Raw genomic sequence first — 27,594 nt, 5'->3', positions numbered from 1 at the left:
ATAAACATTATCATATCCATGTAGTTTCCTGTTTTTTTCCACTTATATCGTTCTTATTTATATCCCTAATCCATTACGTCTTTTCAATTGTCATAAACATCTGAGTTCCGTTCAACAAAAATAACATGTCTTTCTCTATATTACAATAAACCGTTTAAACATAAATCCTAATTGTATGATACAGATTGCAAAATTTGAAATGCAAATTGAAATGGAATCAAACTACTCATCACTTTACTACTAAAATCAAGCTATATTAACAATATATCTCGATCGATAAAAAAAATAAATTATTTGACGTTAGAGACCAGTAACATAATCTGATGATAATTAATTTAGTCACATATTGTTAATTTAAGAAACAAAATCAAAATAGTGATTTTTATAATATAATCAAATTATGATAGGGAATTTTCTCTATATAATATTTAAAATGATTTATATTTAAGAGGACGTGGGTCTTCAATATATTATAAACAATTTGTTGTCATTGTAAAAATTTATTCTAGTGCATTTTTATTTCTTGTGAATGTGATAATTATAACTAATGAACGTATAAAATAATGATTATTAAGTGTTTGAATCATGATCTTCATTATTAATAGATCGAATTGATTAATAAAAAATTTTTATAGTTTAAATTATTATTTGGATAACAATGATGAAATCATATTAAATATGCAAGCCGACATGTGAAATTTCGAATTTTTAAGTGAATTAAATATTATAGTTATGAGTAAATTATATGAAAAATATATCTTATTTATATGAATAGAGTATTTTAGTAAAAATTAATTGATGTTCACAAGATCAAAACAGTAAAAATCTCAATATATATATTATTTTATGAGATACATTCAATAATTACAAATTTTTTTTTATTAAACTCCAAAAAATCATTTATTTTTTTGATAATCCAAATAATTTTTATTTTTAAATGATTGTACAAACACGAAAAGAATTATTGTTGGTGTTAATGGATGGAACGAAGCGAAAAAGAAAGCAACTTTACTTTGAGCTGATATGATTAGCGGCGAAATGGATACTGCAGAGATTGTTATTTTCTGTTGAAATTTAGATCAAATTGTTATCCTCTCCAGACAGACTACACAACTCCTTCCCCCATCAACACCGTACTTCCTGCTTCAGTTCCGCTACTCGATGACCCTTTTATATCCCACTTCTGTCGGGTATCATTCCCTTTTACGCGTGTCATCTTTTTCGTTCGCTTCTGTCCCAGTTCCCAGAATCCGCGATAGCCTGTTTTTGGGAGGTCGACCCAATTCCATTAGAGTGGAACTGAATGGCAGCAGTAGTGGAAAGAGCAGCGGTGGTGATAAAATCGATAATCTTGGTCGGGGTAGTGATATGTCGGAAGAATCATGTGAGTGTGTGGAAGTGATTGTGGTAGGCAGTAGGAAGGATTCTATGCTCGATTTCTGCTCTGGGTCGCCACTCGTTTCCCCTGTCTTGAGATTTTGGTACGCGTTTAATGTATCTTTGGTCCAAAAGTATATTCTTAAAAACCATTCATAAAAATTGAATTTTTTTATTTATCTGAGGTGACCATTGCATGCATCGGTTGTGTTCTGCTTATGTGTGCCGAGATTCTGGTTACTACGCTTTTACATGTGTATGGGTGTGTAATTTTAGCTTATGAATTTGAGCGTTATCAAGTAGGTGATTACAGAACTATTTATTTGGGTTGATAAGTGCATATTTTGGTGTTTTACTAGCTGGTAATATGGCCTTAGGTCAGGAATAAAATTGACTTCTTAGGTTATGTAGTCTAATGGATTCCTTTACGAAGTAGGAAGAAGCATACTGTATAAATTGTATGAGATGATACGATGGGTGGACGATGGATTAGAGATGGTGAATTTCAAATTCCTTTACTTGGTTGTATTGACAAAATTCAAGTATATTTGAATGGTAATTATGATGGACGAGTGTATTTTAAATATTTCTCTCAAATCCTTACCCAAATCAAGTTTATATCCTCAAATCAAATCCATCAATCCAAAAGCTACTCAAGGCTCTATTAAATAAATATGCAGAGCCCTTCGAAAATAAAATAAATAAATATGCTGGTAAAATGGGAGAAGTTCGAAAACTTACCGAATCAAGGTCCGTGAAGTAGATATAATTCAGAGAATGCAGTTTATCGAGGCTTCGTTATGTTTGATAGACATCAATAACTATTCTCCAGGCTGTTTCCTTGTGTAAGATGAAATGTAGACCAAACTTAGACAGCAATAACTATTCTCCAAAATGTGATATGGTTCACTGCAGATTTTCTATATAATTTACTTGTGTATAGATTAGCAACCAGTCCCTTATAGGATTTCGCTGATGGGAAGTCTCAACACACCCCTTCATCTAAATCTCCATATTTCATTCAATCACTTCCATGAGTTTTGTACAATTTATGGAATTATGACTATTCCTTTTTCTTTGTAAAATTGTTGTATTAATTTTGTTCCCATTATCATCTTAACATTCTGCACAAATTTGTTCCCATTTTCATCTTAACATTATTAATTTTGATTTCATTGCTTTTGATTTTATAACAGGAATGTTGTTGGAAACGACTCAGAGCAGGCTCAATTGCAGCAAAGATTTACCAAACAAGGTTGAGTTTGACTTTAACTGTTCTCTTTTGCCTAGAGTTTGATGTTTCCCTTGTTGGTTCAATATAATGTTTTGATCTCCCGCAGTAGTTTTCTATCTTTATCATATTGTGAAGTATTGGCAAACCATTTTTATATTCACTATGTAAAGCATTAAAGCGACTGACGTGGAAGTCAAACAAATTAATATATGTAAAGCGATAGTGTCGAAACATGATTTGGATTAATTCACAACAACAATATTTGGTTTGACTTATATCATGCCATATACTCTTACATTTGTTCTAATTCTAGAACTTTTAGCATGTAACACTTAATTAACTCGGAGACATTTTCACTTATAGGACCTGTTGCAAGGCTTCTTTTCACTTCTCTTTTGGTCAATCTCTTTGTGTTTTTGCAGATCGCACTCCAAGAATGGTGGAAGATTTTTCTGAGCAGCAGTCTTCTTGCAAAGCATTCATACTTGTTTGTACATTTCTTGTCTTTCTTTCGATTATTTGTTTCTTGCTTTATTTGAGGTTTTTGCCTTCTTGTTTGCTGTTGGGAGGGGCAACTAAAATACAATCGCACAATCTATCAGTTTTTTCAATTGGCATTAATATTAATTATTACAGCGTACGCCTTCCTTCCAGTTCCCATTAGAGATGATGTTTCTTCGAAACTATAAGAATAAACTCAAGATTTCCAGAAGCATCCTTTCCTCAAATTTTTATCTTCTAGTCGTCAAGTGAATTCAAATTGATTTCTGCATCATTATGCGTTGCGTGGATAATATGTTTGTCAAAAAGTTATCATCTCTATAAGATTTCGTAATCAAGTCCGTGAGTGGAACTCTACTTTAAATAGTTCTTCCATGTGGCCCCGGGAAGGTTCTACCAAGTAGGAGAAAGGCCTGTCAGGCATTTTGTTGAAGGTGGCATGAATTGTGGCCACAATTTCATTTTTCAGTGTCTGTATCCCTCTTTCTTTCTCCCCTCTTCACCTGCTTCTTTTTTAGCATTGTCAGTTTCTACAAACACCTATACAGGAAATATGATAGGGAGGGTGGGGGTTTTGATGGATTGGAATGGAGTCCATTAGCTACGGCTGAAGCAGAGGAGTTGGAGAATGAATTTTCTGAAGATGAGATTAAAAAGACAGTTTTCGAACGCGATGGGAACAAAGCGCCAGGGCCGGATGGGTTCACAATGGCATTTTTCCAAAATAATTGGGATACGGTCAAAGATGATTTATTTAAGGTGTTTGCTGAAATTTTTTATGGTGGCATTGTTAATGCCAGTACTAATGAAACATACATCTGCCTAATCCCAAAGAAACAAGATGCAACCAAAGTTAAAGATTTTCGACCGATCAGCTTGACTACTAGTTTGTATAAGATCTTGGCCAAGGTCTTGGCGAACAGATTGAAAAAAGTTTTGGGAAACACAAATGCAGACAATCAGTGCGCTTTTATTAAGGGAAGAAAAATTTGGATTGCTGCCTAATAGCTAATGAGATAGTGGAGGAACATCGCCGGAAAAAAAGGGATGTGTGTTTAAAGTTGATCTGGAAAAAGCTTTTGATAACATTGATTGGAGATTTCTGGACTTCGTGATGCAAAAGAAAAGGGTTTGGACAAAGATGGAGGTCGTGGATTAATGGGTGTGTTTCGAATGTTTCTTTCTCAATATTCATCAATGGCAAGAGGGGGAAGAGGTATTCGTCAGGGGGATCCACTATCCCTTTTTTTTAAACCTTGTGGTTGATGGCTTGGGGCGTTTGGTCGATATTCGTCAGGGGGATCCACTATCCCCTTTTTTTTAACCTTGTGGTTGATGGCTTGGGCCTTTTGGTCGATAAGGCCAAGACAGAAAATGAAGTTAGAGGATGGGTAGGAGGGAGAGACAAATTGGAAATCTCACATATCCAATTCGCAGATGACACACTATTTTTTGTACAATCCGAGTGTCATCTTCGGGCATTAGTGGCAATTCTCAACAACTTCAGTCTAAAATCGGGATTGAAAATCAACTTTGAAAAAAGTGTGATCTTTGGCTTAAATGTTTTAGACGAGGAAGTTGAGGGTATGGCACTAACAATTGGTTGCAAAAGAGAGAATTGGCCGATCATGTACCTTGGAGCGCCATTGGGTGGTGATCCAAAGACTGCTGAATTTTGGGAACCAGTGGTATCATAAATGTCGAAGAAACTAGCGAGCTGGAAGAAGTCTTTTCTATCAAGAGGAGGTCGTCTTATGTTGATTAAGTCTGTGCTAAGTGCCATGCCAACTTACTACATGTCTCTATTCAGAGTGCCAAAGAAGGTGGCGAAAAGGATGGAAAAATTAATGAGGGATTTCTTGTAGGATGAAGCGGATGGGGAAAAGCATTACCATGTTGTTGGGTGGAAGCAGGTTTGTAAGCCAAAGGATAGGGGAGGTCTGGGGTTGGGGAATATTTGCTTGACGAACAAGGCACTCCTTGGGAAATGGTGGTGGAGATGCGCTTTGGGAATCGATTCATTGTGGAAGAGAGTTGTCAAGAGTATCTACAGGTTGCAAGATAACGGTTGGGACGTGAGGTTGGCAATGAACACAACTTTTAAGAGCCCCTGAAAATTTATCTCTCGGTCTTACTCGACTTTTCTTCTTTTGATTAGAGCGGTTTTAAGAGGAGGGAATTTTATTCGTTTTTGGGAAGACGTCTGGGGGGGAGGAGTTTTTTCGTTCAAATATCGTTTTCCATCTCTTTTCCTCATTGCCAAGTCCATTAATAAACCGATCAACAGCTTCTTAGATGTATCCAGCTTAGAAACCTTTAATAATTATCAATGTGATGTGCGTTTCAGACGAGATTTGAATGAGATAGAATTAGATGAATTCATTGATCTTTTAGGGGTACTGGAGTCGGTTATTTTAGAGAGGGGTACGGATGATGTCAGAGTGTGGTTGGGGGACTCGTCGGGGTTGTTTTCAGTTCGATCTTTCTACGCCTCTTTTTTCCCATCACTGTCTTTCCCTTATTTCCTTATCACATTAACATTTGGAAGATACCGGTGCCGTACAAGGTTCAAGTCTACTCGTGGATAGCGGCGTTGGGGAAACTACCAACCTCCGACAAACTGCAAAAAAAATGGTTTACATGTGCATTATGCCCGCAATGGTGTTGTTTATGCCGGAAACATGAAGAGAACCAGGACCACCTTCTGTTGCACTGTTTGTTTGCAAAAGCAATTTGGACAAGAGTAATGCAAGAGCTTTGTTTCGAATGGACCTTTCCAAGACCTGCCAAGGAACTATTTATCATGGGGATGGTCTTCCAAAACTGCAGAAGGAATAAGACATTTTGGTTTTGGTTGTCCACGCCATATATTGGTCGATTTGGTTGGAGAGGAACAACAAAATATTTACTGATTCGGAAGAGCCGTTTGAAGAAGTATGGGCTAAGATAAAATTCAGGGTTGCCACTTGGACGATAGGTTGCCGGAGTTTAATCATTTACTTATTTCGGATTTAAATAGGGATTGAAAGTTTGTTTGCTGCTGATTTTAATTAAGATAAAATATGTCCTTGTAATCTAGTTTTAGGATTACTATCCTTTGTAATCCAATTTCATTTTATAATATATTTTAGTTTCGTATGGAAAAAAAAATAATTTCAAGAAATGTAACATACCGATGCCCATGGAAATTTATTTCTCGGATACACCCAACTTTTAACAACTTGATTTTAAGAAAGGTGAGAGGAGGGAATAAGGTTAGATTTTGGGAGGATAATTGGATAGGAGACTCTTCTTTCAAGGATTGTTTTCCTGCTTTATTTCAGCTTTCATCTTGTCACAATTTGCCTATCTCTTATTATGTACATTTCGAGGGTTCAAATCGCGACCACTCTTGGGATTTTCATTTTAGGAGGGGAGTGAGAGACGCGGAGATTGACCAGCTCACGGACTTATTAGAAGTTTTAGAGCCGGTTAGATTAGTCGAGGGGGTGGATGATTTTATTCAGTGGAGAGGGGACTCGTCGGGTTTGTTCTCTGTTAGTTCTTTCTATGATTCATTTTTCTCGTCCAATCTTTATCCAAAATTTCAACTCTTCGATGCAATCTGGAAAGTCCCTGTTCCTAGTAAGATTCAGTTCTTTTCTTGGTCAACAACTCTGGGTAAGCTACCGACATCGGAGATGATTCAAAAAAGATGCCCCGGCCTTGCGTTGTGTCCAAATTGGTGTGTTCTATGCAGAAATGACTCGGAGTGTCAGGATCACATGTTCATCCATTGTCCCTTTTCGTCTTCTTTATGGATTAAAGCTTTGCAGGAGCTGCGGTTGTTCTGGGTGACGCCAAAATCAACTAAAGACTTATTCATCATGGATTTGGGTCGGTCAACAGGCAAGAGAGGAGGAAAATTTTGGCAAGTTGTGGTTCAATGTATTTGCTGGACAATTTGGTTGGAAAGAAATCAGAGAATCTTCGAAGAAAGAGAAACAGACGTCAACAAATGTTGGGAGAAAATCAAGCTTAATGTCGCAACCTGGATTGGAATTAACAAGGAGTTCAGAAATGTATCGGTCTTTGATTTGATTAGACAGTGAGATTTTGTGTATCACTAGATTAATAGTGTGAAAGAATGCATAATTAGGAAGGTCATCTGCTATAATCGATGACTTATGTAATCTGTTTAATCACTTAAATTAAAATATTGTTTCCTATCAAAAAAAAAAAATAATTTCAAGTTTCCGGAAAAAAATATAAAAGGAACGCAGTACCTGAAGGAAGTATCTGTTTTGACGTTTGTATCTTGTTGAATTACTTTAGACATACAGTGGACAATTGCTTTGAGCTTCTTGTTTGACTCTCTTTTGTTCGTAATTTGAATTACAAAAAGCCTGTATTATTGATATAAAATTAGGAAACGTCAAATTCTGACCAGCTTTTCGGATGCTGTATTGTAATTTGGTATCTTATTTCAATAATTCAGAGATCTATATATTCTTGGATCTGTTCCACTGCTTATGTCTCGTAGTGATAATCTCATCTAGGCGGTTAAATTATGTCTTTCCTTTTTTTTCTCCTTTATTATATAGGTAGCTAGTGCAGCTTATGGTTCAGAACATATCATTGCCCTCAATGTTCTCAGCAATATCAAGGCAGGAAATGGGCTTGTGGTGGGAATAATATTGAAGCCATTTAGCTTTGAAGGACGGAGGCGCCAAAATGAAGTATCACATTTTCCTTTCTGATTTATATGACACAGGGTTATGATTATTTATAGGGTGTCACCACTCACCAGAATGGTATATTGTTGCTCAGATATAAATGTATTCTGAAGTCTGATGTTTCAATTGGAAATTAAATAAAATTAAATCATGTTCTTGATCCTGGAAGTTGTATTGTATTCATATCTGATTTTTTTAAATCTGCAATTAATGAAAATATTCCATTGCAGGTCAACGAATTAGTTGGCAGGATTCAAATGCAGTCAAATTTTTGCATTGGTAAGTAATATCTTGGTTGTGCATTTTATGTGTCTTCTTTGTTTCAATACTGTTCCAATTTCTGGCTGTTATATGTAAACAAGTTGACTTCCTTTTGAATTTTGTACAGGCATAGCATATAAAAATCCCTCCTTGAATTTGAAGTATGCAAGCATATGATGGTGTTTTAAGACTTGAGCAGCATTACAAGAATATGTTTTATTCTTGATAACATGAAATTTTTTAGCATGTCGATCCTAATTTTATTCAATTTGACTAATGAATAGCCCTGTTCATTGACTAAAATTAGTAGCATAAATGCTGTTCTTCTTCCTTTGGCCAATTTGTAATGATCTAATACTTCCAGGTCTATTCGCCATGAACCCACAACATGTTAAAGGACAAAGTTCTTTAATACATGTTTGCTACTGTTATAAGTTGAAAAATTAATTTGTAAATTTGGTCCCTCTCCTGTAGGAGAATAATTTTATCAGGCTTTCCCATGAGTCGTCCAGAAGACATTTTCATTTACGCATTATGGATGTTTTTTTATTCTTAGTTCACATTCCTCGGAAATTCATGAGAATCAACATTGATGTGTTTCATCTTTTTTGGCTAATCGTTTCAAATAATAGTTTTTCTGGCAACTTCTGACCGTGTTTTTAAAATTTAAAAGAATGTAAGGCTGAAAAACCTTCCGTGATTGTAAAATTTCAAGCGCATATTCATGGATTGGTGATACATGGAAAATTTCCAAAGTTACATTTTGTTACTGTTGATACTTTTACACTTCTTCAAAATGATCATCCTACTAAGGAATGGACGTTGAAAGCTTGTATTAATTTATGATGGCTGCAGTTCTTGATACTGATACACTTTTGGAGAATGACTTGGTGACGCTGGATGAAGCTTTGAAAACTTCTAATAATACCGTGCTGATGGCCATGAATGCGATCTCCATTATCATCTCTGTATGCAAACTCTTGATGCCTGTAGTTTGAGTTTTGATGTATCCTTGGAATACTAGTTTTGTTTAATGCAAATTTGATTTATTAATTCTTTTAATTGGTAAATCATGTCGTGATTGACAGGAGAGATGTGTAAAGCTTTTGAATAAAAAGGATAATTCAATCAGAGAAATTCAGTTTCTCGAGTTTAGAAAAGTGAGTTTCCTTGAAATCTTAGTTACTAATGCTTTCCCTGTTTATATAGTCTAATTCTACAATTTATAAATATGTACCATAATCTTGCTGCATCACACCTTTTTATGTTGCTGGTGCCTTCAACCTGGATCCTCTTGGTTACGTTTTCTTCAGGATGACATCGGAATTCATAAGTTCATGAAGTAAATGCTATGATATCGATACACAAATAATCGTGATAATATGGATCCATGGTGTTAAGTATTTCTAAAAGCTAATAACCGTGAAAGAATTTATACAGAAGACATAATTGTTTCATTCAATGCTTCAAAGTTAATGATACAACCGATTTTCCAGAATATATAAAAGACTCTTACAACTAAAAGATAAGATTTATCTAATTTAAAATTGAAAAGAAGAGATAAACCAAACCAATATTTATCAATACTTCCCCTCTAGTTGGGATGTACAAGTTATACATCTTGTCAATCATTTTTTCGAACAAGGGCCTAAATAGGCTTTTTGTTAGGATATTGGCATTTTGTTCCATTAGGACGTATTGTTCTATCATCAATCTTCTCTTTTATAAAATATCAATCAGCTATTAGTTCGATCACGATGCATCGGATTTTGACAAATATTTCATGCGGCCCAATTATCACAAAATAATTTCAATGGCATCCTTGTATTCATTTTCAGCTCTTCCAGCAACATTCTCTGCCGTAAAGCTTTACACACACCATGAGCTATTGATCTTAATTCAGCTTCGGCACTTCTCCTTGCTACTATTTGTTTTTTCTTACTCATCCAATTTACCGAGTTTCCCCAGACAAAAGAACAATATCCTGATGTGGATCTTCTGTCACTTATTGATCCGGCCCAATCTGTATGAGTAAACATCTGAACGTTTCTTGCATCTGTTTCTTCCGATGGATCATGCATAAATCGGCTGACACAACTCACAGAAAAGGTTATGTCTCGTCTAGTATGTGCAAGATAAATCAGTTTTCCTACTAGATGTTGATATTTTCCTTTCTCCATAGAAGTACCACTCACCGATTTCTCCCAGCTTTTATTTGGATCCATGGGTGTATCGATCGGTTTGCATCCTAACATTCCTCTCTCATTCAGAAGATCCAACACATACTTTCGTTGAGAAACCGGGATTCGTGATTTGTTCATCACCACTTCCATACCAAGAAAGTACCTCAATTTTCCCATGTCCTTCATTTCTAACTTTGCTGCGAGTTTCCTTTTTAGCTTCATCTAGATCATCTCCAGTGAGAACAATGTCATCCACGTAGACAATAAGAACAGTTTTTTTTCCATCCTTGTGTCTATAAAATAATGTATGATCAGTATGAGCCTGCAGAAAATCAAGTTTTAGAATTGCTTAAGTGAACCTGTCTGGCCGTGCTCGCAGAGATTGCTTTAAACCGTACAGTGACTTCCTCAAGCTGCAAACTTTACCACTCTTACTTTCCCCATCAAAACCAGGTGGTAGTTCTATGTATACCTCATCTTCAAGATCTCCATTAAAAAAAGCATTTTTTATGTCAAGTTGATACAGTGGCCAATCTAGGTTTGTTGCTAAAGATAACAAAACTCGTACTGTATTTATCTTTGCAACTGGGGCACAAGTTTCTTGATAATCCACACCTTAGGTTTGTGTATGTCCCTTTGCAACCAATCTTGCCTTGTAACATTCAACTGAGTCATCAACACCCGGTATTTAATTGTGAAGACCCACTTGCAACCAACAATAATTTTTTCCTTGGCTTTCTGAACAATCTCCCAAGTTCCATTCATTTGCAGTGCCCGCATTTCTTCTAGAGCTGCTTGTTTCCATCTTGGATAGTTCCAAGCTTCTTGGATTGTAGTTGGGACTTTATTGCTTGACATATTTGAAATCAATGCTTGAACAGAAGCAGATAAATGTTCATATGCCACATACCTAGCCGCCGGATGTTGTGTGCAAGACCTGGTTCCATTTCATAACGCAATTAGAACATCAAGGTCCGGAGAAGGGATTTGTTGCAACACGCCTACAGTATCTTTGACCCAGATTCCGAGTTGGAGACTTGGCTGCCAAGGATTTCTGTTTCTACTACATTGTCTGGATGTTTCTTTCGTGAGAAATTCAAAGGAAACGGCTGTAATAATTCTCCCTCTGCCATTGACGGTCACAGAGTAGTAGAAGTAGGCTGCGCAATAGGACTAACAGGGCTCGATGCAGAATCTGACAAAGGAGGGTTCAAGGAGGGATAAAGATCCCATGTATACTCCCAAGCAGTTGGAAGGACCAAGTCTGAATTTTTATGTTCTTCATCAAAGGTGAATGAAGTAGCAGAAATTTTCTTTGGAAAGAAGGGCTGTGTTTCGAATAAAGTGACGTATCAAGAAACAAAGTATTTTTTTAATCATAAAAGCTAATATTAGAGAAAGAATTGATATGGAAGACACAATAATTTAATTCAATGCTTCAAAGTTAATGATACAACTGATGTTCCAGAATATATAAAAAGACTCTTACAACTGAAAGATAAGATCAATCCAATTTAAAAATAAAAAAGAAGAGATAAACCAAACCACTTATCCTAACAAAACCTATCAACAATTTCAGATGTTCTTTTTTTTCCTCGACTCACTCAACCCTGACCATTTCATTTCCAGATTGTCGAGAGGTACAATAAAGCCAGAATTGGATTTGGAGCTGGTTACAATGTCAGGACTTCACTCTTAAGATCCACAAATGACTGTCCTTTCCTTGGTGTGGATTTAAAGGTATGACCCTTACGATCCTTATGGATTTCGGATTTCGTTGTGAAACCATTCTTTGGTTTTGTTATTTGCTATTTCATGACAGACAATTAGTTTCTTACATTTGGACTTGTTTCTGTGGCCTTTGAATATGTTTTCATTTTTTTCTTGATTATTTAGGTTAGCTTCTATTTTTTGTTTGGCAGGATATTGATGGTGTAATTTTATGCATCTTCGCGAGCTCAGATGTTACTGATTGTGGTGATGCAACTACCATTTTTCAAATTGTTCGACAAACTATAGGATGGAACAGTGAAATGGTTGTATCTATAGTTCATGAATCGAGTCTGGAGCCTAGTGTGATACTGACTACAGTGATTGCTTTTGGGTGAGATTCCATGTCAACCAATTCAACATACTTGTGAACTCTGGACACTAGAGAAGTCTTGTTTGCTATTATATGCCCATGTGGTTGGTGGATGTTAGTTGATGCCAGTTACATGTTCTTATAGGTTTATGGATAATTTAACTCATTTCTTAATTTCAGCATTCTTGATAAACCCCAATTTATCCACAATAATGTGAGATGGATACAAAATCATTTAAATTTGCGAAACTTACTGTTAGTGTTAAGCAAAGAAATAATGGATAAACTTTGGTGGTTCTGGAGAATCGTAGTTAACTTTGTTTAGTTTCTGCCTCAGTTGGTTTGATCGTGTATGCTTTTTAATCAGGGAGAGCAAACAGCGGCTGGCTCCGAAAAAAGGCATATTCTCTGATCTGGGTCTACATTTTCCTTTTATATTCGATATATTTAGGAAGAAATTTCAGCAGTCTATCAGCACTGAAGAAGCCTATCTATCTAAGAATTTGGATGATTCTGATATGGTGAATTCATCAGTGCATGATATTTTTTATGCAAATTCCACTGACGGTGCTCCTGAAACAGATGCTAACTCTAGCAAAAACCAACCTCTGTTTCACAATTCAGAACTTAGTTTTTCAAGGTTCCACTTTCAGTCTCGTTTCTGGGAAACGTTAAATAGTGTCAGTAGCCTATTTTTGCATTCAATTATTACTACTACTGAAATCGCAGTTTTAATTCTGGAGACCAAGACTTGGAATTTTGGCAGGCCAACTCTAATTCTTCCATCCATGATCCATATGCTGAAGGTAAATTTTGAAGATGCTTTGGTTATATTTCTGCTTTCAAGTTTAATGATAAAAAATTTGCAATTCAGAAGACAATGAATTAATTCTCGTTGGAATGGTTATTTAGCACCGCAAATGTTGAAGAGGGAGCTTTTCACTCGAGGAAACTTTGGGCCTGGTCATTCTACTGATCTGTCAATGTACAACGACAGTTCTTCGGAGTCATCTGACAGTGTCAGCATCTACAAACTTCCTGTAGGTGTAAAACAATTAGAGAAGTCAGAGGATACACTTTTCACCTCAAACACTGAGCATGGAGCAGATGGAAAAGTTGGTGACAGTAAAAAGAAACAGCCTCAGGCTTCTTTCTTATCTTTGAGTGAATCAATGGAGGCTGGTGATTATTCTTTAGCAGATTTCAACCATAATGCTTCTGTATTAAAAAGAGGAAAAATTACCAGTAATTCTAAGAAGCAAGGAGTACTTTCCACCCGTGCTGCATCCATGTTGGTAAAATTACATTCGCCCCTGACAAATCAATATACGACCTTTTGAATTATTTGTTGTATTCTTAGAACCACACATGAAACTTTCAAAGATATTTGAAGTTCAAACGACCTGCGACCTTTATTCATAAACCAACTGGTTGTTTTTTCCATGTGTTTCTATGCTTTCTTGCTTGAGTAACCACTCTTCTTGAGCATTAGCCCAGCCAGAAGTTTTAAGTTTTTTATTCTTTTATTTAGTTTACTTCTGTCTTCTAGACTGAAGTTTAAAGTTATTCTATTCCTTCTTTTCCTTATGATGAATTACCTATTCCTTCTTCAGTAATTTTAATTTATCATTTTTGTTTCTTGCATTCCCACGTGCTACTCTAAAAAATTGACAGTTGCCTGTCCCTAGTTTAGATAAATGCTCCATTAATTTTTCATCGAGTTCCAGTTACAGCATTCTTTTTTATATATATTGTGTTTTGACCTTTTTAACTTCTTTTTTCCCTATTCTGCATGTATCTCAATCCTTTCCTGAGACTTGCATAAACTCAGATTTCTTCCACAATATATATACTATTACATTTTATTTTTTAATCTAATTTTACGCTTTTGATTCAGAGTTTAGTAAGAATTTATCAGTTAGTCAATCCTTTTTCAAATACCAGTTAACCCTTCTTTTTCCGTTGGCTAGCACATAAGATAAGGTGTCGAGAAGTCTATGATACATTATAATAACCCCAACGATTCAAATTGTCCATGGAAGATTTTTATTCTTATTACTGGTGCAATATTAGTTTAGGAAGTCTATAATATTTTTTTTTCTAAAATAGAGTCTTGAAAGACATTCCACACAGTCTACAATTAATTTCGTCTTTGTTGAGACACTAATTCCTTTGTTTTGAAATCTTCATGTTCTCCATATACAATTGTCCCAGCGTTCATTCTATTTGCTGGAAAACCTTGAGATTTCAATTAAAGAACCATCCTTCATCATTCTCTTAAAATTGTGATTAGATTGTGATTGTTTGTTGTGCAAAGGAATCGGAGAGAGATTCTGAGAAGAAGTGGAATCGTGTGGTCGAAATGAAATATCGGGGCGGAATATACAAGGGGCGTACCCAAGGCGGGCTTCCTGAAGGAAAGGTATTCCATCATACATCTGAAAAACTAGCAAGTACATTTTCTTTCTTGAGGATCACTAGTAAATGGTGAATCTATCAGGGTCGTTTGTTGCTTGGGGATGGAAGCATCTATGACGGGATGTGGCGTTACGGTAAGAGATCCGGATTAGGTACATTCTGCTTCAACAATGGGGATGTTTACCAGGGATCGTGGAGGGATGATGTCATGCATGGCAAGGTAGCATTGATATCCCACTTCAGACATTTAAATATTTGCAGTCTGCTTCATTTGTTTGACTTTTGTTGTTGCGGTTGCTACACGATTCCTCTTTGCATAGGATCGCTAATTTCAGACTAGAAGAATACATTCTTATATATGATATATCATTTGACTGGGGGCTGACTACTCACAAAATCATGGCAATTGATACATCTGGGGCGAAACATAGATTTTCAAAAAAATGTATGCATGATATTGTAACTTGTTTTCGTGTGAGTTGGCAATCACCCCCACCCTTGGCCTCGTGATTTGACGCATACACCGAGAAGCTTTAGTTTACCATTAACTGTTCCTAATTCTGCTCTATGGATTTCTCTGATACATAGGGTTGGTTTTACTTTCATACTGGGGATAGATGGTTTGTGAACTTCTGGAAAGGGAAGGCAAATGGAGAAGGCCGCTTCTACTCAAAGCTCGGTGACGTATTCTTTGGTCAATTCAAAGAGGGATGGCGGCATGGTTACTTTCTTCATATCAACGTTGATGGAACAAGGTTAGTTTATTACTTTTTTCTTCTCTTTGAAGCTTTAATTCTTGTTACTTGGTTATTTTTGTGATTTCTAGTTGATGATATACTTACCATGTAGTATAGGATACACCCTTTTCTCCTCTATGTTCGACTTTGCGACACCTAAATATTATTACTATTGTCGGAAAAGTTTCTTTACAATATTGAAATCAAACCAAATTCAGCATGAACGCTGGATAATATTATTACTATTGTCGGAAAAGTTTCTTTACAATATTGAAATCAAACCAAATTCAGCATGAACGCTGGATCTATCGAAATTATCCATGAGATGGAGATCCCATTCTTTATATGCTATTGTTTGTTGCTGATGCTTATTGATAACATGATGTTCAATTATGGATTTTGTTGTAAAACTCTGCTGCTATCTAATTTCCAAGTTTGTGTATACGCACACCCCAACGTTCGCTGAATCTTTGTCCTCATGCATTTATCTATTTTGGTCCACAGGAGTCGCGAGGTTTGGGACGAAGGTGTGCTTGTTAGCAACGAACTATTGGATGCTGAGGCCGAAGATAGTTGAAATTTCACCAGAAATTGTTATATATAATGTGAATATGGAATTAAAATTTGTTCTCTAGTCATCATTAATGTGTATGCTGGTGGATATTGATTGTTTTGATGAATGAATGCTACATTTGGTTAATTTCCAAATTATGAAAAGTCGTCAAAGCAAGTATGAACATTTGATTAATGAAATATTCCTGTAATATTTAGTAAGTAATAACATAATGTTTGTTATCCTTCAATCCATATTTCATCCACTATCCTCAAAAATAGAGATCAATTATCTTTATTTTTTTAAAAAAAAAAATTCTCCAACTAAATGTACCAAATCTTCCGTTTTCAATTTATTTCATTCACAACCATTATGTACACATATATAATAAGAAATTAAATTTCCCGGATTCGGTTCGTACTTTGGAACCTCAGTAACACAAGTTCTAATCCCAAATCAATTAATGTATTATATTAATTCGTTATTTAAATATATATTTTATTATGCATAATTCCGACATTTGGCCGATAATTAGCAGTTTCCTGTAATCTAGATGGTCCAAAATGGCCAGCCTTTGTACTCATTCAACAACAAATATTTCCACAATGACAACATAACAATTTTAAATGGGCTTCTCCCCCACAAATTTCTTTGTATTTATGCCAACCACGTAATGTCGGATGGTATATGTGGCATCCATTTGGACCATTTCACGCACAAAAACCAAAAAAAAAAGAAAAAAACTCGGATGAGACGATCTCACAGGTCATATTTGTGAGATGGATCTTTTATTCGGATTATTCATGAAAATTTGTTGTTTTTTATGCTAAGAGTATTAATTTTTATTGTAAATATAGGGTAAGATTGATCAAATCTCAGAGATTAGGATCCATGAGTCGATCTCACATTAGACTCACTCAAACAAAAAAGTCGAGGACCCCCACAGAGTTATAAATTTATACAAATATAATAATTGAGTTTTAACAGTGCACCCACCCACCAATAAATTTGAAAACCGTGGAAAATTGTATTTTTTACCCAACGCATTTGTCATTTTCGACTGTTTTTCGGAGCACTACAAATACGTGAGCCTTCTTTCTTTACCACACCTCGAAGCTACTATCAACTTAAAAAATGGCTGCTGGAACCATCCCATCAGTCAGCTTAAAGGGCTGCGAAAAGGCTATGCCTGCGCTCATCATGGGCACGGCCTCGTACCCGCCAGCCGGTCTAGAGGCGACGAAGGCAGCGATTCTTGAGGCCATCAAGGTGGGCTACCGCCACTTCGACACGGCTTTCGCTTATGGATCGGAGAAGCCGCTGGGGGAAGCCATAGCCGAAGCACTACGCCTCGGGCTCATCCAATCCCGGGATGAACTCTTCATCACCACCAAGCTCTGGTGCAGTTTTTCGGAGCCCACGCAGATCGTCCCCGCTTGTCAAATGAGTCTGCGGCAAGTTTCTTCACGCTGATCCATCCTTATTAGAGTTCAGTTATATCAGAGAATTAATTTGTTAACCTTTTTTGATGCAGAAACCTTCAGCTTGACTATGTGGATCTTTACTTGATACATTGGCCAATAAGATTGACCGAAATGGTAAGTAAAACACCCGTTGTTAGAGAAATCGTGCGTCCTTTGGATGTGAAGGGTGCTTGGGCAGCCATGGAAGAGTGCAAAAAACTCGGTCTCACCAAGGCCATCGGTGTCAGCAATTTCGCCACCAAAACCATTGAAGAAATCCTATCATCTGCCACTATTCCGCCTGCAGTCAATCAGGTGAGTGTATATCAACTAAATATTATAATTTCTAAATAAGTATCTGTCACATATATCGATCTCTACTTTTTATCTTATTATTATCCATTCATCGTTATTCTTGGCTTTTATTTAGTACCAAGTATAAATCCAAATCATCCACAATCATTTCCCATACGAGAGCTCACACGCAAAAAAAAAAAAAAAAAAAAACAAAAACACGTGAATGTCTAAACTCAACGAGTCCAAAAGTTGTGGGACAGAGTGCAATCATAACTCAGTCTTAACCAACCAACATTGATTTTCACAAAGCCTAGATTCTGTCCTATTAAACAAATAATTAGAATCGTAATTCGTTATCTGATAAAAGGTGGAGCTGAACCCACTTTGGCGACCAGAGAAATTGAAGGAGTATTGTAAAGAAAAAGGGATTCACATCACTGCGTACTCTCCTTTGGGTGCAAACAACACCAAATGGGGAGACAACAGAATCGTGGACAATGAAGTGCTTGCCAATATCGCCAAATCACACGGAAAAACCATCGCTCAGGTGATGTATAATCTCTATCATTCTAGACAATTTTTCTATGAACTATATATATATGTGTGTGTGTGTGCGTGCGCATCAAACGCTCATTTATAATTTACGTGCATGTAGGTGGCTCTGAGATGGGTATACGAGCAAGGAGTGAGCATTGTGACAAAAAGTTTCAACAAGGAGAGGATGAAAGAAAATCTCGACATATTGGATTGGTCTTTGAGTGAAGAAGATATTGAAAAGATTAACCAGCTTCCGCAGCGCAAAGGAACAACTTTGGCCTCTATTTTGGGACCCCATGATATTGTTTTGGAGTTGGATGCATTGGTTTGACACGATGATATATATTCAATCAAAATATAATATTCAAATATGTTGAAGTATTATGAGAAAAATAAAATGTCCGAAGCTTTAGATATAAAATCAGTATATTTATGTTTCTTGTGCCTCATTCGATTCTAGATCATACTGTTTTGATTTCGAATAAATGTAATATCATGGGAAGAACACCGATTGAAGATGCATGGTTCGTTATATTTCTGATGGTTTTGGTTTCGTTTTCTGACTTTAGGAATAATAAAATTCACCATTTTGATGGATGGTACTTCAATGTGAGTTCACGATTGAAGGAAAATATATAAATTATAAATTGAAAAAACCCGCTTCTAATTCAAGAACTGGAGAAGCAGTAAATCTAACGGCGCACGCCAAAATTCAGCCGCAGCATCGATGCCCCTGCCGTCAGGTCTACACAAACAAGCTACATTTGTTAAGTCAAAACGAGGTCATCTCAAAGCTATATAAACCCGCGTGTTAACTATTATATTATATCATCGTCAATATAATAATAAGAATAATAATATTTTTCGTGAAATTACTGCTTTTCCCTCCTGGTCCCAAAAATATGATCATTTGTGATTTTTCCAAGTAAATCATAATCTCAAGTGAATGAATTAAAATGACAGAAATATGAATCAGATGTGCTAAACAAATTCATATTTTTTATTTTTTATTATTAAATCTCATGAAAATATTTTCTTGAAAGGTTGTTTACAAGTTTATATTCAGTTATGGTATCTATTGAAAATATCTATCATCCAGGATATTAAGAAGCCACTAGTTTTCCAAATTGAGAGTTTTCAAGTACATGGTTCTACACATGGAACAGATGATTTAAGTACCCCTGACACAAATGCTAAGTTGTGATTATATTTAAATTAGTCGGTCGGAGTAAAAATTAAAGTTTCGGATCGTTATCTTGAGCCTTTAAGTCAAACATTCATCTCGAGGATTGAACATGAGATGTCAACCATAGACCTCAAACTGAAAGGGAAAATCTAACATTCGTACTAACCAAATAACTCCCAAAGAGGTAAAAAATTGAAAAAAAAAAAAAAAAGAGTATCAATTCTGCCATAATCTGAGTTGATATACCATAAAAGTATCCTAAAATATAGATGAAACCAAATAACTCCCAAAGAGGAAAAAGCTGCCTCAGTTTATATTACATGCTTCACATAAATCTTAGTACTATGAAAATGGATCCAGGAAGCTGTTCATGAAACATCAGAACCAGCCAGAAAAGGTTTGATAAAGCCTTTCACTTCATAAAGTTGAGAAGACCATACATAAACATTCAGAAGTTCATCAATGATCCTCTTGATAATGAAACACCTTTTGATTCATTACTCACCGACGACATCTCCACTAGAGAGTATGGGGATTATGTGTCTGTCTCACAGAGATAGACAAAGTCAAGTTTTCATTTAAATTTTATCACAATTCTAAAAATGGATTTTTTCTGCTACATACCACGACAAGAAAATATAATACGAAGACAAGTTCAAGTGGTGAAGATACATACAAGTCACATTTTTCCCGAGTACTATACAAAAGCAAAAGATTCTCTAACAAAGGTAAAAAAGACTTGCTCCAACCACTCCATTCGTAGATGATGGACCATTCAACCACAACAAAATGACAGACCACTAACCAGTGGTACACCAACTAAAAGATGCAGTTGGCCACAACTGAAAAAACTATTCACAAGTTTGAAATTTAGATTTAAAATTCACCAAGACTTCCATATATATTAGGACAGAAAGAAGATGAAGACATAATTTAACATCTTCATTTTTATTTCAAAATAAAATTTGTAATATGTTTAATTTATGTGTGATGAAATTTCAGCTACGATAAGTAACTAAATATGTTTATTCTCCTCTACATGAGGTTATTATTTAATAACATGTTGTATGTTTGAATAAAAGAATCAATGTTTATTGTCCCTCTCGTGTATTATTTTAAAAATTAAACTTTTTTATTATACACCCTGAGGTAAAACACGATACACGGTTGTGCTAAGTGTTGTTGAAAGAATTTATGTCAGGAACGATATATTGCAACTGCGTGATTAGACTGTGATGAACAATATGTAAAACTCAATGGATACAATCCAACGTAATTTCAGTCAGAGAGGTAAAATGTTTAATTTATTATATGGAAGAATGATGTATATCCCTCGTATTTATGATATATTAACTGGAAATCTTGCGTAGCTCTATGTCTTTTGGCATACTCAATAGATATAACGTCATGTACCAAAAAATGCTTTAGTGACGATTTTGAAATTTTTTAAATAAAGTATAGAGCTTAAACTAACTTTTTGATAGACAAGAGTGTAAAGTCTAAATTAAAATAGAGTTTGGGGATTTATGTGAAATTTCCCTAAATATAAAGACCGCTCCATATATTATATATGTATGTTTGTTTTGATTATGTGTGTTATCTATTAAGTCACAAACCTTTGTTGATATGATTTAGTTATACCAAAGTAATATTATTATTAAATCTCTCGTTAATTGATAAGGGGCCAATTTTTCTTGGTTACAAAATTTGTACATTTTTTAGTCTAATATCTAACAATTTTTTTTTTTTTTAGTTTTAGTCCATTTCATTACTTAGTTGTCAAAAAATGCTAAGAATCGAAAATATGATACGGACAATGCTAGTATTTATGTTGCTGCGTGAGTAGAAAACCCCATTTTCCAGATTATTCTGTTAATCTCTGGGGCTTTGCTTCTTACATTTATCAAAATTCAAGACTATTGAAGAAAAAATCAAAATAATTTTAATTATTCTGTTAATAATTCTTGTTCTTATATGTATTAAAAAAAAGTAATTCTTGTCCCTGATATCTGCTGGTATTTTTTGAACATCGTACAAGTTAGCTTATAATTTTACTTAATTTTGTTTAATTAAAATTGTTATTTACTAAAATTGATGTTGGGATTGATTTCAACCTGTGAAAAATTAATTGTTTTGTTTATCAAAATTATTTATCGTATCATCTTATTCGAAGCACTATATTTTTCAAAATTTAAAATTAATTGAACTTCAATGTCAATTTTTCTTACCCTTCAATTTATTTTAAAAATATAACAATTTTTTTGCACGGTCTACGTACACAAATTATGTTATCAATAAATAAAAATATAATGCAAATATAATATTTTAAAAAAAAACACTGTTTAAAAGCGCTAATTTATTTTTATTTAATGTTTAATATAATATTTGTGATATTATTAATTTGAAATATTTAAATTAATTTAATTTTATAAACATATAGCTGATTATATTATGAATATTTTATTAATTAAAATATTATGAGAGTATTTTGATCAATATAGCTAGTATAATTAAAAAAATTAATCTACGATTTTAAAATTATATCAAAGGAAGGGGAAGTTTCCTTGTAATGATGAGCATGTATGCAGTATGCTTGCTGGCGTACAATTAAGATTCTGGAGAGAGCGAGCAGAGTCAAAGCGCGCAGCGGTTGGTATCCGTAGAATTCTTTTGGATTTGTAATGATTGCCGGTAGAAGATCAGCAACTCGTGATGAGAATTTTTCTCCGTGGCAGTTATTCAAAATCTCATAAAATCTATATCCAGTTAAAAGAATTTGCATGGCGACCCTCCACCTCCATTTATACCATTTTGTCTCCTTCCATAGACCTTCATTTTAATATTCTCTTTCAGAAATTAGCTAGCTAGCTTCAGTAGGTAAGGTTCCGCTTGCAAACAGCATAAAGGAAATCAAGAACCCAATTCAAATTCTTGAAAAATATGGTTAGCCATGAAAGGAATGTCCATGGGGTGAGACAGTACGTCAGATCGAAAATGCCGCGCCTCAGATGGACTCCCGATCTTCACCAGTGTTTCATCCATGCAATTCAAGCGCTTGGCGGCCAAGAAAGTCGCTTCTTTAATTTACTCCAATATTCTTTTCCAATGTTTTTGCAGTGATTTTTTTTACTCCTTTAATCTTACTTTTTGTGATGAAAACACAGAGGCAACCCCGAAATTGGTTCTTCGGTTGATGGATGTAAAATGGCTCACAATTTCTCACGTCAAAAGCCATCTTCAGGTTGCAAGTTCATTCATTTTCAGGCGAAAAACAAAAACAAAAATTTCTTACCCAAGTCCCATCGGCTGTCGTGTGTGTAATTGTGCCGCCTAATCTCACTCTCTCTTGTTCCACAGATGTACAGAAGCATGCGGAATCCTTCTGATTTAATTGGAGAAGGTACTCGTACATCTTTTCTAGCTTTCAATAATTAATTTATGCATGTATGAGTCGATCTATCTTCATCTATACATATTAATAAATGCTTTACGTGCCGTGCCCCTTTGATATTCGTTTCTTCCGATACTGTAAATCAGTGGCTATTTAACTTCATTGCACTCTACTGCTTTCAAACTAAAATTGGCATCTTCGAAAAAAATAGAATAAAATTGCCATCTTTTTTAATAATTTCCATAAAAATAAGCGAGCTACATTAATTTATAAATTATTATTATATTTAATTATATGTAAATCCGATCTTTGTATGTATTTAGAGGGTGGTGGATTGGTTTGGAACTTTGGATATATAGATGTAGATTATATTGGTCCATGAAATTTTGAGCAACTTCTTTTAGTTAGACCACTGCTGTTTACCTTGTGCTTGGATTCGTGTTTGCCGGGTTAAAAATCTTCGCACGCAGATGGAAGCGTTCCACGGCTAGGAAATCGTCCTCGCACAGATGTCTTTTACATGTCTCCTATTCCGACGAAAAGGTGAAAAAGCTTTCCCGTAAATTTCAAGATGAAGGGTTAATTACCTAGTTTTAAATAATATTACGTGATAATTTATACAAGGTAACAATTAAATCAGATATTTATACGTTAATAATCATATCATATTGTTAAAAAATAGAGCTGGGATCGAGTATCGACAACAATGCAGCCAAGGAATGCGTGAGCCTGGTCAGGAATTCGTACAGGGATGATGATCACATGCAGACAACTGCGGAGAAGAGAGGAATATTAATGGAGGAGAAAGAAGAAAGTTGTGTTCTCAAACAGCATATTCAAGAATACATCTCTGACCCGACAGTGCTAGAACCTGACTATTTCAGGGTACAACACAATATCCTCTACACTATCCTTTTTCTTTCCATCTTGAATTCTCATTCGGTCATTCTTTTGTCCATTTTTTAGGACCATTCCTTTTTTTTTTTAAGGGACTAACCATTTTAAGTAGTGGGTTTTTTTTTAAAAAAAAACTATTATTTGTGTAATTTAATTAATCTTCACATTAATAACGTAGTTATTAATAATCTACAATATATATAGAATTAATAACTATTTTCGAGATCATAATGTAATTCTGGACTATTATTAAAAATAATCACAAAAACCTATTTTAATAAATTTGTAACTCATCTAAGATTGTCATATCATTATAAATATATTTCTTATTTTCATCTACAATTTTTTTATTATTTTTAAATGATAATATAATCCCGGAATGAAAATAATTATAATTCTGATAGTATAAATTCTGATAGGTTATTTGTTATAATTATTTAGGAAGGTCTAATATTTGCACTTTTGAGCTTGCATGTCAGGATGAAGATCGTGATGAGATTAGGATTTGCAAATTCGAGGAGACTACTAATGAAAACGATGGCTGTGAATTGTCGCTATCTTTGTGCTTGCCTCGCCACACATGCCAGATGAGTCAGGTTTCTTCGACAGGGAGTGAGACAAGCGAAGCTGCAATCTCTTCATTCAACAGGTTAAAAGATTCAAGTCAGCCTATCCTTAATTTCCAACAACTACATCGGCTGAATCTTAACCTGTCTATTGGTTTGTGTAATTCTCGACGTATGTTTCTTTAGAAGTTTATCGAATTACTATCAATCGATTCCAAGAAAATGTGCCTCACTTTTATTTGGGGGTTGGTTTATGTTTGGTGATAGCGATACTGTACGTGTTAAAACATGTTAGAACAAGGTAGTGAAATATTTCAAATATTTAATCAATGTATGAGTAGAAATACTTGAGGAAGAGTTTGTTTGAATTTTAAGGTTTCAAATGCACATTTTTCACAAGTTTTTTTGTCTGATGTTTAACGTGATTATGGTGCGAAATCAAATTCCAATATTCAACACCTAACAATTCCCTTGTTTTTGTAAAGAAAAAGATCATGTAGGATCATTGTATCTATATATACTGGACTTGGGCAAGAATAATATCGAATAATTGAATCACGCGCCTCAAAATGGATTTTGTTTTCCAACATTCTGAGGTAGAGTTGTCGACTCTATGCATTAATTTTGGATAAACAATAATTGACCATATTATTATTATTATTATTATTATTATTTATATTATTATCAATTTTATATACGCTTGGAGAAAAGCGTCACTCGTGTATGATTATGATATTGCTTGGCTTATTTTTTATGAGGTTAGAATCTGCGTCACTATTATATGATACGTACTTAGTAAACACTAATATAATTGTCATATAATCACTTAGTCAGATATCATACTGTACAAGTTATGTTTGACAAATAGCTCGTCCGATAATATGTTGGAATAAGAAATCAAACTCATCATGATTAATGACTAAATGCTCACATATTCTATCAATTCGGGCGTTTGTGAAATTAAATCCAAATCCATAATTTTAATATGATATCCGTTTACATATCAATTTGGTTCATGGCTTTTCCATCTTTAAATAATCTTAACATATTGTTAAACATTACATACCAATGACCAAAAGTTAATGTGTCCATATCCAAAGTTTTGGCCATTAGATATTTTAATGTTCTCGTAATACAAAGAAATAACATAACAAAAGATCACCACTATATTTCAAAATTGTACATAAAAAATACTATATTTCAAAAGATAAAATAATTGAAATATCATGGAATATTATATAAATAAAACTATACGCGTTTTTTGAGAGAAAAATATTCCATTAAACAGAAGGCAAGTCCAAATTTACACCATTTTGTAAAAAGAATGGAATCAAAGCTTGGCCTGATAGTCGACATCTTCTCTAGCCGCTGAAGCCCTTTGAGCCAAAAAGTGTGCTATTCTATTAGCTGGACACGGAGACTGTTGAACATAAGCGGAAGGCTTGCAGTTGAAAGCATCCCACCGGATTGTGGAGACAAGCATAGCCGTCCATGGAAAACGGTGAAGGGTGAGTGAGGGAAAATGGAACAAAAATTAAGGTATGTACACATGAGCAAAATTTGACGGGCCACGTGTCATTCAGACATCAAATCCCAAGTGGATAAGGTTCATACACTTCCAGAATACCAATACATGTGCTAGCAGGAATGGACAGCCACAAAAACCAACTCATCAAACAGCACTAACGATGCCACCGCTGCAATAACACCATGTTAACAAAACCCCCGGCGCCGCCACCGCAGACGGGCCAAAACGGGGCATCAACGCCGCGAGTGCTGACCGTTCTATCCTACATGCTCGAAAAGCTCGTGAACCGGAACGACCAACTCCTGCACAGCCACGAAAATAGTGGTTCGTGGTTAGGGAAAAGCTTGAGCCCCTTCCATGGCGTGAGAGAACCTGGAATTGGCCTTGAAAAATACATTGAGAGAATATACAAGTATACGAGCTGTAGCCCTTCTTGTTTCGTGGTTGGCTTCGTGTATATCGATCGGGTTCTGCATAAGTATCCGGACTCACTTCTGGTGTCACTCAATGTTCACCGGCTGCTGCTTACCAGTGTTTTGGTCGCTTCCAAGATTCTTGATGACGTGTGAGTATTTTCATCTAATTCCTTGAATTTTATCCATTTTTATTGCTTGCTCTAATTCTTGTAATTGAATTTGATCGACTATAATTCTTTTATTAATTGCATTGATCGGTGCTTTTTCTAACATTTTTTGGATGATGAAAACGTAATTAATGAAGAAGCAATATTTAAGTTAAGTAATGTAATTTATATGTCAATACGACCAACTTTAAATATTGACAGGAAAATGTAATCGCTGTGGTTTTTGGTGGAAGGAGGCGGTGAGTCGCGGACCCAGCTGCCTGGTAATTAGTAAAATAATATTAGTCAAAAATATTTTTAAGAAAATTGTCCTCCCCTATTTAATTGAATACACTCAAATATATTAATGGAAGTTTGACCAAAAAATTTTTTTGGGTAATATTAAAATGAAATTTTTAATCAGTTCTTTAAAAAATATGTCAGTTTTTTTTAAATCCAAAATCTATGTATGTCGTCTCACCACTTGTTTCAATCTTTAGAAACACTACTTGATTAATCGAATCTTATAAAAATTTCAGGCACTACAACAATGCATTCTACGCCCGTGTTGGAGGAGTGAGCATCACAGAGCTGAACAGGCTGGAAATAGAGTTGCTTTTCCTGCTAGACTTCGGGGTTACGGTGAGCTCCAGGGTTTTCGAAAGCTACTGCCAGCACTTGGAGAAGGAGGTGGTGCTGTGGACTGGAATCGCCGCCGTTGAAAGGCCTTCGACTACCAACACCTCCACCTCCGACGTCACGGAGATTTCTGTCGGAGACGCAAATATTTCCTCGTCACCATCTGAGCTAGTTGACTAGATGCATGTATGTATCTAACTGAGATCTCTTCATTAATATATATAATCCTTCATTTTGTGGACTTGGAACTAATTAATCAAGGTGTAAGTGAATCTGTATACCGGAATAAATCATAGAAAAATAATTAATTTAATTTGGACCCGAATTATATTACTATTTGTTTATAAAATAACTTTGAATGCAAATTAAAGTTAGTTCTTGCATGCGCATTTTGCATGCATTTCTTCATGCTGCACACACCAACTGATCAAACGAATTCAAATTCAGTATGACTTAACAGCTGGTA

General features: G+C 35.1%; 3 protein-coding genes across 4 annotated transcripts; all 3 read left to right on the top strand.

Annotated features, from left to right (window-relative positions):
- The first annotated feature begins 956 nt into the window (after positions 1-956).
- On the top strand, positions 957-16,304 carry LOC140808615 (protein ACCUMULATION AND REPLICATION OF CHLOROPLASTS 3, chloroplastic). 2 transcript variants are annotated; one of them, XM_073165732.1, is made up of 16 exons: positions 957-1,481; positions 2,574-2,632; positions 3,034-3,098; positions 7,696-7,830; positions 8,058-8,106; positions 8,944-9,056; positions 9,177-9,248; positions 11,901-12,011; positions 12,194-12,375; positions 12,722-12,994; positions 13,084-13,160; positions 13,267-13,649; positions 14,672-14,776; positions 14,855-14,992; positions 15,361-15,527; positions 16,014-16,304. In XM_073165732.1, the coding sequence occupies exons 1-16, from the start codon at positions 1,162-1,164 to the stop codon at positions 16,084-16,086; spliced, it is 2,322 nt and encodes a 773-aa protein (XP_073021833.1). In that variant the 5' UTR covers positions 957-1,161; the 3' UTR covers positions 16,087-16,304. The 2 variants fall into 2 exon arrangements, with proteins under 2 accessions (XP_073021833.1, XP_073021834.1); XM_073165733.1 differs by having other exon boundaries at positions 1,256-1,481; positions 3,034-3,102.
- Positions 16,305-17,154: 850 nt separating this feature from the next.
- Positions 17,155-18,897, top strand: LOC140809318 (D-galacturonate reductase-like). Its single transcript, XM_073166907.1, has 4 exons — positions 17,155-17,516; positions 17,597-17,840; positions 18,190-18,369; positions 18,478-18,897. Exons 1-4 carry the CDS (start codon positions 17,197-17,199, stop codon positions 18,688-18,690), a joined length of 957 nt encoding a protein of 318 aa, XP_073023008.1. The 5' UTR covers positions 17,155-17,196; the 3' UTR covers positions 18,691-18,897.
- Positions 18,898-25,666: 6,769 nt separating this feature from the next.
- On the top strand, positions 25,667-27,441 carry LOC140809140 (cyclin-U1-1-like). Its single transcript, XM_073166633.1, has 2 exons — positions 25,667-26,492; positions 27,029-27,441. Exons 1-2 carry the CDS (start codon positions 26,110-26,112, stop codon positions 27,306-27,308), a joined length of 663 nt encoding a protein of 220 aa, XP_073022734.1. The 5' UTR covers positions 25,667-26,109; the 3' UTR covers positions 27,309-27,441.
- Positions 27,442-27,594: the final 153 nt, after the last annotated feature.

Source organism: Primulina eburnea, chromosome 13 (assembly GCF_022965805.1).
Source record: "Primulina eburnea isolate SZY01 chromosome 13, ASM2296580v1, whole genome shotgun sequence".
Taxonomy (NCBI): Eukaryota; Viridiplantae; Streptophyta; class Magnoliopsida; order Lamiales; family Gesneriaceae; genus Primulina; species Primulina eburnea.
The sequence above is the reverse complement of the archived record's forward strand: the minus strand, read 5'-3'. Positions and strand labels throughout refer to the sequence as shown.

Coding starts and splice junctions, on each gene's coding strand:
- LOC140808615 (XM_073165732.1), top strand. CDS start 1,162: ATGACCCTTTTATATCCCACTTCTGTCGGGTATCATTCCCTTTTACGC. Junction 2,633..3,033: donor GCAAAGATTTACCAAACAAG/GTTGAGTTTGAC, acceptor GTGTTTTTGCAG/ATCGCACTCCAAGAATGGTG. Junction 14,993..15,360: donor ATGATGTCATGCATGGCAAG/GTAGCATTGATA, acceptor TCTGATACATAG/GGTTGGTTTTACTTTCATAC.
- LOC140809318 (XM_073166907.1), top strand. CDS start 17,197: ATGGCTGCTGGAACCATCCCATCAGTCAGCTTAAAGGGCTGCGAAAAG. Junction 17,841..18,189: donor TTCCGCCTGCAGTCAATCAG/GTGAGTGTATAT, acceptor ATCTGATAAAAG/GTGGAGCTGAACCCACTTTG. Junction 18,370..18,477: donor ACGGAAAAACCATCGCTCAG/GTGATGTATAAT, acceptor ACGTGCATGTAG/GTGGCTCTGAGATGGGTATA.
- LOC140809140 (XM_073166633.1), top strand. CDS start 26,110: ATGTTAACAAAACCCCCGGCGCCGCCACCGCAGACGGGCCAAAACGGG. Junction 26,493..27,028: donor TCCAAGATTCTTGATGACGT/GTGAGTATTTTC, acceptor TAAAAATTTCAG/GCACTACAACAATGCATTCT.